Source organism: Centropristis striata, chromosome 21 (genome assembly GCF_030273125.1).
Source record: "Centropristis striata isolate RG_2023a ecotype Rhode Island chromosome 21, C.striata_1.0, whole genome shotgun sequence".
Lineage (NCBI taxonomy): Eukaryota > Metazoa > Chordata > Actinopteri > Perciformes > Serranidae > Centropristis > Centropristis striata.
The window spans coordinates 25,054,709-25,070,414 of NC_081537.1; the positions used below are offsets into that span (position 1 = coordinate 25,054,709).

The 15,706-nt window shown below is 39.0% G+C and overlaps 2 protein-coding genes across 3 annotated transcripts; both read right to left on the minus strand.

Moving 5' to 3' along the window:
• Positions 1-150: 150 nt before the first annotated feature.
• LOC131959168 (gastrula zinc finger protein XlCGF57.1-like) lies at positions 151-10,743 on the minus strand. Of its 2 annotated transcripts, none has more exons than XM_059324270.1 (2): positions 10,630-10,743; positions 151-2,022 (listed from the first exon to the last, which is right to left on the minus strand). In XM_059324270.1, the coding sequence occupies exons 1-2, from the start codon at positions 10,733-10,735 to the stop codon at positions 521-523; spliced, it is 1,608 nt and encodes a 535-aa protein (XP_059180253.1). In that variant the 5' UTR covers positions 10,736-10,743; the 3' UTR covers positions 151-520. The 2 variants fall into 2 exon arrangements, with proteins under 2 accessions (XP_059180253.1, XP_059180252.1); XM_059324269.1 differs by lacking the exon at positions 10,630-10,743 and adding an exon at positions 3,747-4,023.
• On the minus strand, positions 7,084-10,769 carry LOC131959171 (gastrula zinc finger protein XlCGF57.1-like). The gene is made up of 2 exons (XM_059324273.1): positions 10,630-10,769; positions 7,084-8,861 (listed from the first exon to the last, which is right to left on the minus strand). The coding sequence occupies exon 2, from the start codon at positions 8,855-8,857 to the stop codon at positions 7,463-7,465; it is 1,395 nt and encodes a 464-aa protein (XP_059180256.1). The 5' UTR covers positions 8,858-8,861; positions 10,630-10,769; the 3' UTR covers positions 7,084-7,462.
• Positions 10,770-15,706: the final 4,937 nt, after the last annotated feature.

Sequence of the window (15,706 nt, forward strand, 5' to 3'; positions counted from 1 at the left end):
TTACATAATTTACACACAGTGTTATTACTATGCCAATAGCCATCCGCTGTTACGTCCTTTTTGAGTGAAATTATCCATAATTGTCATATGTTACACTTTCGGTGAAGTTTTTTGTGTTTCCTGCAAAACTTGAAAAAATGAGTTTGGCGATTATTTTAACAGTGTGAAAATATATTTATTACATGAAATATATGTTGAACCATCTAGGTTACAGGACAATTTAATTAAACGAGGAAACTAAATAATGCACTTCACCACTATTAATCATCAGTTAGGGAGTTTACAGTCACCAAAAAAAATATTAATAAAAAACAGAGATTTGAAAACACTGTTTCATCCCCTCTCATTTACAAACAACTTTGACACATTCATTAGAAACATTTTATATACTATAACAAACACAGGAGAAAGGAAAAAATTTAAAGACATGGAACAATAAAAAAAATGAATGAAACCTGCTCAGGTTTTACCAGCATATTTAATTAATTTGCCTTCAACAAAAAACTGAATAGGGAGGTTTCTATTCTATGTGGACTTTCAGGTGTTGACTTAAACTTATTTTCCATTTAAATCTTTTCCCACAATCATCACAACTGAATGGTTTCTCTTCTGTGTGGACTTGCATGTGGACTTTGAGGTTACCCTGCTGTGTGAATCTTTTTCCACAAACATCACAACCAAATGGTTTCTCCCCTGAATGAACTCTCGTGTGTGACTCCAGATGGTTCTGCTGCCCAAATCTTTTCCCACATTCACCACAACCAAATGAGTTCTCTCCTGTGTGGACTAGCATGTGTTTCTTCAGACTTCCCTTTTCTAGAAATCTTTTCCCACATTCATCACAACCAAATGGTTTCTCTCCTGTGTGAACTACCCTGTGTGCCTTCAGATATCGCTGTTTTGTAAATCTTCTCCCACATTCATCACAGCCAAATGCTTTCTCTCCTGTGTGAATTGTCATGTGTGCCTTCAGGTTTGCCTGATGTGTAAATCTTTTCCCACAATCACTACAACCAAATTGTTTCTCTCCAGTGTGGATTGTCATGTGTCTCTTCAGACTTCCCTGATGTGTAAATCTTTTCCCACAATTATCGCAACCAAATGATTTCTCTCCCATGTGAATTCTCCTGTGTGACTTCAGATTTGACTGATGTGTAAATCTTTTCCCACAATCATCACAACCAAATGGTTTTTCTCCTGTGTGAATTCTCCTGTGTTTTTTCAGACTTCCCTTCTCTGTAAATCTTTTCCCACAACTATCACAACCAAATGGTTTCTCTCCTGTGTGCGTTCTCATGTGTGACTTCAGATTTCCCCGCTGTGTAAATCTTTTCCCACATTCATCACAACCAAATTCTTTCTCTCCTGTGTGGACTCTGGTCTGGGTGTTTGACTTTTGCTTCACTCTAAAACATTTTTTACTATCCAAGCTGCTGGTGAGGCTAAAGGACTTTCTCACAGTGTTAGATGTCACATCACTTACACGAGCTTCCTCATCTTTCAGAACATTAACAGCAGACCCAGGTGACCTGGTCTCCATCCAATCATCATCACTGTCTTCAGGTTCAGGTTCAGAATCTGACAAAGGGTCTTGCCAGTCACTGTGATGAATTTCAGTCTCAGGAGAGACTGAAGTTTTTTCATCATCAGTGTTTGGTTGTGAATGACTGTCTGGCTCTCTCTTCCTGGCTGGTTCTGATCCTCCACAGTCCTCTCCATCAGTTTCTGGTTTTATCTGCACAGCTGAGCTGCCGGCTGGACGCTCTGCCTCTCTGTTGTCCTCCGCTTGGCTGTGATGAAGCAGTGAACATTTCTCTTCTTCATCTTCACACTTCACAGGAACCGCAGTGTGTGGAAACCTGGTGATATCGGCCTCCTCCAGACCATTATGCTGCTCTCCCTCTGGACTGATCTGGAGTTCTTCCTGTTCCCCTTTAATCTGGAGGAGCTCTGGGTCCTTCTGGTCCAGGCTGGGGCTCCACTCAGGGGGGACCTCTTCTTTAACCAACAGCTGCTGGACATCTGCAGAGAGAACATTGTGGACAGCTGTAACTTCACACTGATAACTCCACTATCATTACCTTGTCTGTGAGATTAGTGATGATTTCTGATGGTACAAATTTCCTTTACATCAAAGAATCCTTTTGATTAGTCTGAGAGAACAATGATGGCAAAGCAAAGATTAAAAAGCCCTTCAGCTAACAATTAAAGTTGTGTTAATCCCAAAAAGCTAATCTCTGTACACTGTTCGTATTAATTACTGACTGTCTGAATTAGTTTGTTGTTAAAACGCATGTAGCTTTCAAAATAAGAGCACACGGATGTATTAACAGAATCCACCACAGAATTTACAAGAGGTCAAAATAAGATGCTTGAAATAAAACTTACAAGAACCTTATTCTCCTTTGCAATAATTCATTAAAATATGCAATGATTAAGATCAGTGTATATGATGGAATAGTGGCATTAGAATATGTGGGAGGCCACCAAATTTGGGCTTTTACAGAAAAAATGTTCTTCGGGGGGCATGCCCCCGGACCCCCGAGCCAGCTAGTTTTCCCCACCAGCTGGCTGCTCCATGTCCGAGTGGAAAGTCCTGTTAACAATATTTAAAAAATGTCACGATAGGATAATGACAAAGATTCTATATTACAGTGTCTTCAACTGTGAAATATAGTATGTGAGGTTTGCTCACATTAACCTCTCAAAGTGCACAAGATTGATGCATTTTACTTTACCACAAGATGCTTCAGGTCCCCCCACCATAGTCTCATTAAATCCTGTGGGAAACACTACACACACAGTCAGCAGTCTGCTTCCATCAGACATTGTGTGTTTTGTTGTTAACTTTACTTTTCTCATGAATAAATGATTTCTTGGAAAACACATGCTGTCTATTTAATGTTGTAAACGTATGAATGATCCCAACCTGTTTTATGAAGAGAACACCAAATTCCTTCAACCATTACTAAATATTAATATAGTAATTTAGTTATAAATATGAATTATTAACCAGAGTTTCAAATTGATAGTTTAATAACTTTGAGAGACTGATTTAGTCAAATTGGCTATAACTCTTTTTACAGAGTGGCGCCCCCCTCAATATCAGGGACGCTTCAGTTTATCTTTTGAGATCTAAGTTGATCTGGTTCTGTTACAATTATACAGAGATTCACTTATATAGAAGTTAAAAAGGTGCAGTTCATGAGAGTTAGGTAATACACTGAAGTTTATCCGACTTCCAACTGTGAGAATGATAAACTACTTGAAATATTAGAGCATCATATCCATAACAACCTTAATAACTGTCCAGTATCTGCTGCAGTAATAGTTGGAGATTTCAATATTATACTAGATCACATCATGGATTGCTGCCCCCACGAGACTCTACTTCAGTTAATTAAATGATTTAACTCAGTTGATGTTTGGAGGACGAACAATCAAACAATCCAAAGAATAAGAGAAACACAAAATGTAGTATTGTATTTAAATTTGCTCTGTATGTACCTGGGCTGTACCACTACACTCGCTGTCTTTGGAGCGTCTGCCCCCCTTCCTTCCTTCACATAATGGTATGATCCTAGTCTAGCATGTGATTGGCCGCATGGTGTGCCCATCAAAATGAAGTCCCGCTTCTTCCTGCATGGATTCAGTTGCGCATTTAACGACATTAACGACATTTTTCTAACGTTTACTAACGTTAAAATGAACACAAAGAGTGAGAGAAACACTGAAAATGTACAAACCTAATCTGTTCAGTCGGACTTCAGGGTTAAAAGCAGCATACAGTAGTTTGTGTCGTCGCTCGTTTTCCATGAAAGGAGAAAGTTCTTCCTTGTTCTCTACTTTCATTCTGTCTGTGAGGGGAATTAGGAGAAGTAGCTCATTCTATAAAAGTCATCACTTTGAGGCCTTTCTCCACAGAGCACAGTGAGCTTCTCCTGTTACTGATGTGTCCTTCTGTGTCGAGGCTTCGCAGCGTCTGTCAGTATCCACGGCGGGGCTTGTGTTGGTTACGGAAGTAGTGACGTTCGAAGCCTCGAGAGCCAGCCGGTGTTGTGCAGAGTTATGTCTGCCCGCCGAGATGTGCATGTCCCTCGCACATCGAGAACTACATTGTGATGATTTCTACAGTAAGGTAGTAAAGTCGGAATTAAAAACCATATATCCCTCTTTGTGGGCTTCATCACTGGTGATATATGACCTGCTGTCTTTAGTTTATGAACGTTTACACTCACTGATGTTTTATTAGACTCAACTTTCTCTTACAATTGTTTTTTTGCTGCGTTTCTTGCTGCATTTTCAGACCGTTTCCGGAACAGGTTTTCTAAAATGAGATTTTAAAATTCGGGAAAATAGGCCTAATGTAAAATCCATTCTTTCAAAGTCGGTCAAATAAAGAATATGCTGATTCCTATCACAGTTTTATTCATTTTTATTTATTTTATATGTACCCCCCTAATTTACTGCGGTCAAGTGAGCCATCATTTGCTTGTACAGTAAATATTCAAGTGCATTTTATTCTGAATTTCCACAGTGAAAAGTCCTGTAAGTTTGTGAGAAGATACCTGAGGTCCTCCAGAATGTAGGCATAGGCTATCTGGAGTGGAATTAGTGACTGGAAACAGACAGTTTAATTTTAATGAATTAATTTAATATAATGTAATATTTTACCGTACCATAAATATTCAAGTTCATTTTATTCTGATATTCCACAGTAAAAAATCATGTAGGTTTGTGAGAAGATATGTAATATTCGACTGTACAGTAAATATCCAAATGCATTTTTTTTGTGAATTTCCACAGTGAGACGTTCTAAGTAAGTTTGTGAGAAGATACCTGGGGTCCTCCAGAATGTATGAATGACATTTTTTTTTTAATCCACAGTGAACCAATCTGTAAATATCATGCAATTGATCTTATTTCCATATTTATTTGGTATTTGGGCCTGGTTGTGTAAGACTTTATTCTGAAAACTGCTTTCGGCTCAACGCAATTTGATTATTTCACGTGATGCATTCATGTAAAGTTAATACTTCATCTCCTCTCTGCGGGTAAGAGTTTTATACTGAAAAAAAGTGAGAAAGAATGAAAGTAAAGTGTTTATCCTTCATGGCAGCTCGCTTGGACCAGTTTCAATGACTGTGCCATAAATATCACAATATGGGCGCACTACATTATATAGGGACGGCTGGTTAGACTACGGAGAAGCGAATGATGCCTCACTTGACAGCAGTCCTTATTTCATCTTACCTTGGTATTAAATGAATGTAACGCACACTATCAATCAAACATGGCCCATTATATGTGCTGAAATGAAATTACAATGTGGATGCAATATTTTTTATTTTTTTATTTAACCTTTATTTAACCAGGATGTCCCATTGAGATTCAGAATCTCTTTTTCAAGAGAGACCTGGCCAAAATAGCAGCCAAAACTCAACAAAAGTGTCAAAGATTAACATTTACAATAAAACAAGTGCATTATAACACAATAGCAAGTGCAATATAATACAATATTAAAAAATAATGAGCCTTATTAAGAAAAAAAAGCACATGTCTCTATCACCACATTCTTGATAGTAGTTTTAAAGTCATTGATTGATATCAGACTTTCTAGTTTAAGCTTTTTCTGTGGATTGTTCCATTGCCAGGGTGCTGAGTAAGAGAATGCAATTTTCCCAGTCCAGTTGAAACACGGGGGACATTTACAAGTAGACTGTTGTCTATTAATATACAGAGTTGGGGCTATATTTTATTACCTGCTGAACTCTGCATCGTTCCTCTCTCAGACCAAGTAGGTATTAAATGTATGAACTGTCCACTCAAAATAGTCTAAAATATGATCTGGTAAAAGTTTTTAACTCCTAGATATCCAGAGATAAAGTTAGGGGTGCGTGTACTATTTGGCAAGACTCATATTTTACCTGTCAAGATGTGCATCCCCCATTATGTCAGTCAAAATGAATGTTATATAAGAGGCAACGAAACTCAATGGACTTTCCTGTCAATTCACATGTTTTGTGAAAGGTAGAGGAGGAGAAAACTTGAGAAAACTTGACCAAGTGTCCTTGCATCAACCAGGGCAAAACTGTCCAGTGTTTCCTCAGATAAAAGCAATGGCTCAGGTGTGTAAAAAAATATGTTCTGGGATAAAATATTGGATCTGATACCATTGATCTTACTTCTGAAGTGGCCTGCAAAGTCCTCGCAGAGGTCCTCTGATGGTGTGATGCGAGCTTTTCCGTGGAGGAGATGTAGCCGGGGGACCACCAGCCTGACTTAAGCCGACTAGAAGACGTGGTCGGGCTCCCAGCCTGTTAGCCGCCTTGGATGGATCAATCGAGTGCCGTGACAGCCGATGGTGATAGCCAGCGTGAGGAGAACAACAAAAACCCAACAGCACTGTCGGCACCAGGACGGGGAGATCCTGTGACATGAGCTGTTGGGTCCAGATGTCCGGTGTTGTGGCGGAGAGGAAGAGACCCCAGGGTACTCTGTGTGACCGGGCTACACCGCGACTGGGTGGTATCAGTGCTAGGAGCTAACCTCTTGACAGCTAAGTGGCAGTCAGATACCTGAGGCGTCTTCAGTTGCCAGGATCGGGCAAAGTTGTAGTTGGTTAACTACAGGCAGTTAAAGAACTTAACTAACTAGTAGTTTGTTGCAGATCCGTGGTTAAAACGCCATGAATATGGTCACTTACTACACACCACACACTGCACACTACACTGTACTAACTACACACTACTCACTGCACAGTACAAGATATACACTACACACTACACACTACAACTGCAGACTGCACACAACAAACTACACACCGCACACTACTCACTGCACACTACAAACCACACACATCACATCTAATTTTTCACTGTAACAGTTTGTCTTCATCATCAGGAGGAACTCTGGTGGAGACATGTCCTCCAAATGATAAAGCCATTCAGTGGCTATCAGTGCTATCAGCTAAAAGTGGGAAATGTAATACTGATGAAAATGTGTCATCTCAACATATATTTATTACAGGAAATAGATGTTGAACTGTATACTTGTTTGTAGGAGAGAAAGTCAAAAACACCATCAAGGTTAGAGGAGAATTTAATGAAAAGTGGCAACGAAATAATGCACTTTCCCCACTGTTAACCATCAGTTAGAGAGTTTGCTGTCAAATACAGCTTATTTCAAGAAAACTACAGAAAAAAGTATGGGAGATGTAAATTAAAGTGTTTTAGTACCAAACAAAGTATTAATAAAAAAACAGAGATTTAAAACACTGTCATTCCCTCTCATTTACAAACAACTTTGACACATTCATTTGAAACATTTTGCATATTTTAAAACAAACAAAGGAAAGAAATAAAAGGCATGGAAAAATAAAAAAGAATGAAACCTGGTCAGGCTCTTACCAACACATTTAATTAATTTGCCTTCAACAAAAAACTGAAAAGGAAGATTTCTATTATTTGTGGACTTTCAGGTGTTGATCTAAACTTACTTCCCATTTAAATCTTTTTCCACAAACATCACAACCAAATGGTTTCTTTTGTGTGTGAACTCTCATGTGTCTATTCAAGTGGAGCTGTTCTGTAAATCTTTTTCCACAAACATCACAACCAAATAATTTCTCTCCTGTGTGAACTCTCATGTGTCTATTCAGCTGTTCCTGCTGTGCAAAACTTTTCCCACATTCACCACAACCAAATGCGTTCTCTCCTGTGTGGACTCTCATGTGTTTCTTCAGACTTCCCTTTTCTATAAATCTTTTCCCACAATCATCACAAGCAAATGGTTTATCTCCTGTGTGAACTGTCATGTGTAAACTCAACTGGTACTTCCATATAAAACTTTGACTGCAAACATCACAAACAAATGGTTTCTCTCCTGTGTGAAGTCTCATGTGTTTCTTCAGACTTTCCTGCTGTGTAAATCTTTTCCCACAAATATCACAACCAAATGGCTGCTCTCCTGTGTGTACTGTCATGTGTTTCTTCACACTTGTGTGCTGTGAAAATCTTTTCCCACATTCTTCACAACCAAATGGTTTCTCTCCTGTGTGAGTTCTCATGTGTGACTTCAGATTTCCCTTCTGTGTAAATCTTTTCCCACATTCATCACAAGTAAATGGTTTCTCTCCTGAGGGGACTCTGGTCTTTGTGTCTCCCTTTTGCTTTACTCCAAAACATTTTTTACTATCCAAGCTGCTGGAGGACTCACATTTCCTGTGACTTTGGAGAAACCCCTTGTTGGACAATCGCTGACTACACTCAAAGGATCTTGAGGATGTTTTCTCAGTGTTAGATGTCACATCACTTACAGGAGCTTCCTCATATTTCAGAGCATTCACAGCAGACTCAGGTGACCTGGTCTCCATCCAATCATCATCACTGTCTTCAGGTTCAGGTTCAGAATCTGACAAAGGGTCTTGCCAGTCATCGTAATGGATTTCAGTCTCAGGAGAGACTGAAGTCTTTTCATCATCAGTGTTTGGTTGTGAATGACTGTCTGGCTCTCTCTTCCTGGCTGGTTCTGATCCTCCACAGTCCTCTCCATCAGTTTCTGGTTTTATCTGCACAGCTGAGCTGCTGGCTGGACGCTCTGCCTCTCTGTTGTCCTCCACTTGGCTGTGATGAAGCAGTGAACATTTCTCTTCTTCGTCTTCACACTTCACAATAACCACAGTGAATGGAAACCTGGTGATATTGGCTTCCTCCAGACCATTATGCTGCTCTCCCTCTGGACTGATCCGCAGTTCTTCCTGTTCCCCTTTAACCTGGAGGAGCTCTGGGTCCTTCTGGTCCAGGCTGGGGCTCAACTCAGGGGGGACCTCTTCTTTCACCAACAGCTGCTGGAACATTGTACTGCAGAGAGAACATTGTGGACAGCTGTAACTTCGCACTGATTACTCAGGTATCATTACTTTATGTCTGTTAGATTAGTGATGATTTCTGATGGTACAAATTTCCTTTACATTAAAGAATCCTTTTGATTGGTCTGAGAGAACTACGATGACGGAGCAAATATTAATAAGCACTTTAGCTAACAATTAAAGTTGTGTTAATCCCAAAAAGCTAAACTCTGCACACGGTTCGTATTAATGACTGACCATCTGAATTACTTTCTCTCATTAAATGTATGCAGTTTTCAAAAGAAGAGCACATGGATGTATTAACAGAATCCACCACAGCATTTTCAAGAAGTCAAAATAAGTCCTTTTAACAGCAATTAAAATTGTCACAGTAGGATAATGATAAAGATTCTATAATATAACCGTGTCTTCGACTTTGACATACAGTATGTAAGCTATTTGCTTGAATTTAGCTCTCAAAGTGCACAAGATTGATGCATTCTACTTTCCTGGTTTGGGTCCCCCCACCATAGTCTTATAAAATCCTGTGGGAAACACTTCACACACAGTCAGCAGTCTACATACATTAGTCATTATGTGTTTTGTACTTGACTTTTCTCATGAATAAATTATTTCATGGAACACACATGCTGTCCATTTAATGTTGTAAATGTATGAATGATACCAACCTGTTTTATGAAGAGAACACCAAATTCCATCAACCTTTACTAAATATTAATATAGTAATTTGGTTATAAATATCAAGCTCATTATGTATCAGAGCTCCAAATTGATAGTTTAACAACTTTAAGAGTCTGATTTAGTCAAATTGGCTATAACTCTTTTCTGTTTGACAGAGTTGCGCCCCCTGACTTTACTGCTTTCTATCTGAGATACATCAGGTCGTTTTATTGTTCATGTCCGAACCACAGAAAATTTAATCATTACAGTTATTCACATGTATGGCTATGACTTCAACTGCGAGAATGATAATCTACTTGAAATATTAGAGCATAATATCCATAACAACTGTAACCTTACTTAATGGAAAAAATATGTTGGTGTGGAGTGTGGAGTTATCTTGTAGCCTGCTCATCACCCATCAGCCCGAGAGACCGGAGAACGCTACCCCGACAAGAAATAAGGGTTACACAACCTTAATAACGGCCCAGTCTCTGCTGCAGTAATAGGTGGGGATTTCAATATTATACTAGATCAAAGCATGGACTGCTGCCGCCATGAGACTCTACTTCAGTTAATTAGTTCATTAAACTAAGTCGATGTTTGGAGGACTAACAATCCAAACACTTCACTTGGAATGAAATACCACCAGACGCTCACGATTGGACTTCCGGCTTGTTTCTAACAACATGAACCTTGATAAGATGTCCGACCCATCGCATCTTTTTGTCTCCAGATAACGACTTATTCATTTTCTTATGTTGTTGATTATTTTCTGAACCGTTTCACTACATTTAATGTTAAAATTAACACAGAGTGAGAGAAAACACAAACTGTAGTATTGTATTTAAATGCTCTCTGTGTACCTGGGCTGTACCACTAAATTCGCTGTCTTTGGAGCGTCTGCCCTCTTCCTTTCATCACATAATGGTATGATCCTAGTCTGTGTTAGCATGTGATTGGCCGCATGGTGTGCCCATCAAAATGAAGTCCCGCCCCTGCCTGCATGGATATAGTAGCGCATTTAACGACACTTAACAAACGTTTACTAACGTTAAATTGAACACAAAGAGTGAGAGAAACACTGAAAATGTACAAACCTAATCTGTTCAGTCGGACTTCAGGGTTAAAAGCAGCATACAGTAGTTTGTGTCGTCCCTCGTTTTCCATGAAAGGAGAAAGTTCCTCCTCTTGCTCTGCTTTCATTCAGTCTGTGAGGGGAATTCCGCCTTTCCCCTCATTTCTTTATGTAGCTCATTCTATAAAAGTCATCACTTTGAGGCCTTTCTCCACAGAGCACAGTGAGCTTCTCCTGTTAGTGATGTGTCCTTCTGTGTCGAGGCTTCGCAGCGTCTGTCAGTAATCCACGAAGATGTTTGTGAGGCGCGTATCGAGGGCGGGGCTTGTGTTGGTGATGTAGTTAGTGACGTTTGAAGGCCCGCGAGCGAGCCGGTGTGCAGTTATGTCTGCCCGCCGAGATGTGCATGTCCCTCGTGGGAGCGCGCACAGCGAGAACTACATTGTGATGATTTCTACGGTAAAGTCAGAATTAAAAACCATATATCCCTCTTTGTGGGCTTCATCATTGAACTTACACTCCGCTCCTGCAATGAAGGTATGACAACCAAAACACACCCTATCCTCCACTCTCTGTCTCTCCTCCTGTATTCAGTATCCCTGTTCTTATTACAAACGCTTGTAACCCTTATTTCTTGTAGCGTTCTCCAGTCTCTCGGGCTGATGGGTAATGAGCGGGCTACAAGATAACTCCACACTTATTGCTTTATCTTCTTTAATAACCAATACCGGCAGGACAGCATACAGCATTCCACTTCACGGGTCACAGCACAAGAGAAACCCCGCGAAACTACCACATCCGATTGACGACCCCTCACCTATACTTGTCCCCCAAAACAAGGGCAGGGCAGGTAGGAACTAATTAACTTTGGCAAGGGGACAAGTAATATCAACTTAAATATAACACATGAAAATGAATACATAAATTATAGTGAAAGTTCAATAAATAATAATGAAATGATTATTGTATATAATAATAACTTAAATGATTAAATAACCCAAAACATATTTTTTCCATTAAGTAAGGTTACACTCTCATCAAAAACACAGCCTGACTATTCCCAATAGAATTCACAGGCCAAAACATTTAATAACTATAAATCCTTCCAAAATAATTATTAATCCAAAATCCACAACTAACTTCTCTGATGACTCCAGGGAAGAGTTATTTAACCCACAGGTTTTTAAATCAAGACGTGGCCTGTGATTGATGCATCTGAATATGAGAAGTCTGTGCAATCAATTTAAATTAGACCAACTGGAAATTCTAATATCACAGACTGACCCAGACATCCTGGTCCTAACAGAAACCTGGCTTAAAAACAACATACATGATTCAGAAATTGCAGCCGTTTTAAATGCAGTCTATTTTTACCCCATTGGTCAAAGTTATTTTATAATAGATTTTTGAAAAGGATTTTCTAAAAGCATTTTTTTTAAATGAATATTTGAACTCACAATCAGCCTGAATTTATATTCTTGCCAAATTGTTAGAATAATTTGAATATTATACGTTGTTTAAAATGAAATGTTACTGTCTCTTTTTTCTCTTTATGATTTTTCTCCAACAGTCATCACAGGTCACTATGCATGCGTAATTCACTAAACCTTGATAATGTCTATCTCTATGCATTTATATTAATCAGGTAATATGATTTTGATACAATGATTGTGTTTGTGTGTTAATGTTGATGTAGAAAACTATGATTACTTTGATTACATATATTCCATTTGCTTAAACTAATAAAGATTCTATAATCACAAAAAATAGTATTGTCTGTTTTATATTTTTTAAACTTTAAAAGAACATGTAGACATTGAAAAATAGTTGGGCTCTTGTTATATTTCTGTAGAACATAACAAGGCAGTATGTTCGTCATAACAAGTTTGTTAGCAGGTCACAAGGCCTTGTCCTGGGCAGCAGTGATTGTGTTGCCCAGGTGGCCTGAGGTGTGACGGTATGAAAGAAGACTGGCGAATCAGCGGAGGGGGAAGGCGGGACTTCCTGGAAGAAATCTACCTTCATGATATAATTAAACAATGTTAGTGTGGAACTGGGGTTTTTTGCAGGGGGAGAGACGAGGTTTTCAGACTTCATGACCTGAAACCTGTCTGTGTGTATCAGGGACAGTTAAACTGATTCCTAAAGTGAATCCCAGAGCTCTGTAATTCACATTTCTTGACGTATTGTAATAAAACTATGTTAAACTGATAACTCGGACGTCTCCAGCTCATCATTTCCCCATCAAAGACTGCGCAGAAATAATTGGTGAGGTATTTTCCTGTTGGTGTCAGATTATTCAATTTTCAAGGTTTACTCTTGTGAAAAAACTTGAACATTTATATTTCAACAATGTCATAATCAGGATGGGGCAGTTCAGTACAATCACCAACATTTAGCACTTCATATATCATTTTATGTCTCTTTTTTATTTTGGTTTGACCTAGAAACTTACATTTTATTATGAAACTGTGTGCTGCAGAATGAGAAAAAAAAACCTGATATCCTTTGTTTGTTTTTGTGTAGCCTCCTATATATATAAATATATATATAAAGTGAATTATTATATAAAATGCAGCATGCACAGCTATGTTATTGACTCATAATATGGAGGGTGAAGCTATTAAATATATGTAATATTCCAGCCGTCCTCTCTGTGGAGGCCATAATGAAGACGCAGCTCTCTCTGCTGCACTGACCTGTCCTCACCACTGAGGGGCAGCAGTGACTAACTCTCCATGTAAGAGGGACACCCTGCAGAGAGCAGCATGTTAGTCAGCTCCACTTTAGGTTTTATAAAACTGGATCATATGTTGACTTTCTGTATCATCAATGAAAATGCAGACATGAAAACAGCTTTCTGTGCTGTTTGTTGATTCATGCCTCATGTTTAAAAAGGCGACGATAACAGAGGATGAGCTCAGCACGATACAAACACACTATAATCCTAATGTCAGCACATGCTTCAGGACATGCTGTCGTAGAGGAAAGAGAGACACATTTGTTCTCACTACGGGGAGTAGATCGAGGGCCTCTTTTGTTTCTTTACAGACTACATTCTTTTCTGTCAGGACATCATTGTTCCCACTAAGAAGGTCCGCTGTTACCGCAATACCAAGCCGTGGATCAGCAGAGAAATCAAGGACCTTTTTCAGTAGGAATGAGAGGGCCTTCATGGCTTATAGCATAGAGGGGAACTTGGGGCTGTTCAGAATGAGCTGAAGAGGAAGCTGAGAGAGGCTAAGAACAGCTACAGGGAGAAGATTGAGGCTAAAATGGGACAGAACAACACAACAGAGGTGTGTAATGGCATGATTTGCATAGCAGGCTGCAGTGTGCCTTCACCTGGAGCACAGGGCGACGTTGAATTTGCATCTGAGCTCAACTGTTTTTTTAATAAGTTTGACCAAATCCCCACCCTGGTGTGCTCAGACAGTGAGGCGAGGTCACCACTTAGCACCTCTGCTCCCATTCACACCTCTGCTGGAGTCCCTGCCACCCCTCTTCAGTACTTCTGCTACTTCCCCCTCTCTCAGCAGACTTTTGACCTCAGAGGATCCCTCCCCCCACCCTTACATTTCCATATGACTGGTCCAGGACACAAAGATCCAAACAAAACTGCATCAGTCATTTATAGTATGATGTAAAACAATCGAAAAGTAGCCAAATTGCTATGACAAAATATTAGGACAAGAATATTATAACAGCAGTTAGGCAGAAATATTTTTGAAAGTGACTTAAATTGAAAATGACTCCATCATCAAACAATTTTAGCGTTGCATCATTTCCTGACATCTCCTGCATACTCTATTGTACCTCTTTATCATCAGGAGGGACTCTGATATATATATATCTCAAGATATATTTATTACAGGTGTTAGAAAAATTGCATGAGGAAACCTTAAAAAAAGTTTCTCAATTTAACATAGTTTTATTACAATACGTCAAAAAATGTGCATTTTACAGAGATTCTCCGGGTTCAAAACTCATGTCCCTGAATACAAACAGACGGGTTTCAGTTTGTGAAGTCTGAACCACGTCTCTCTCCCTGAACCCATTAAAATACTAACATTTGTTTACAAAACATGCTGGTCGATTTCTTCCAGGAAGTTCCGTCCTCCTCACCTGCCGATTCGCCAGTCCCAATCAACACAACAGCACGTCATGCCACCTGGGCATACGATCTTGCTGCCCCGAACAAGGCCTTGCCTTGACCTACTAACAAACTTTGTTAGGACAAACATTCTGCCTTGTTATGTCTTACAAAGATAGTATGTCTTACAGAGCCAAAGGATTTTCACTGTCTCACATGGATTCTAAAAGTCTAAAAAATATGAAACAGACAATGAAATATATGTAATCAAAGTGTCTAAACCAACATTAACACACAAACACAATCATTGTATCAAAATCATATTGCCTGATTTAATATAAATGCATAGAGATATTTACCAAGGCTGACCTGATAGTCACACACAGAGACAGACACAGAGTCAGACAACAGAGACAGACACAAGGGAGTCAAACAACAGAGAAGCAGAAATCAAGCATAAAATCATTTACCAATATAGAAAATAATCAATTATTTTAACACAGGAAATATATGTTGAACTGTATGCTTGTTTGAAGAAAAGAAAGTCAAAAACACCCTCTAGGTTACAGTAGACTTTAATTAAAAATGGCAACTAAATAATGCACTTTCCCCATTGATACTCATCAGTTAGGGAGTTTACAGTCACTTACAGGTTATTTCAAGAAAACTACAGAAAAAAAGTATGGGAACTGTAAATGAAAGTGTTTTAGTACCAAACAAAGTATTGAAGTAATGAAAAAGAGAGAGTTAAAAACATTGTTGCATTCCCTCTCATTTACAAACAACTTTGACACATTCATTAGAAACATTTTATATACTTTAAAAAAAACACAGCATAAAGAAAAAATGAAGACATGGAACTAGGCCTGGGCCGATAATCAATAAATCAATTAATCGCACGATAAATTAAATGAACTCAATAATTTTGCCGGCCTCGATATATCGCCATGCGCATGCGTGTTTGTTTTTCTCGTCTGTTGCCTCCAAGCAGGCTGGATGACAAGAG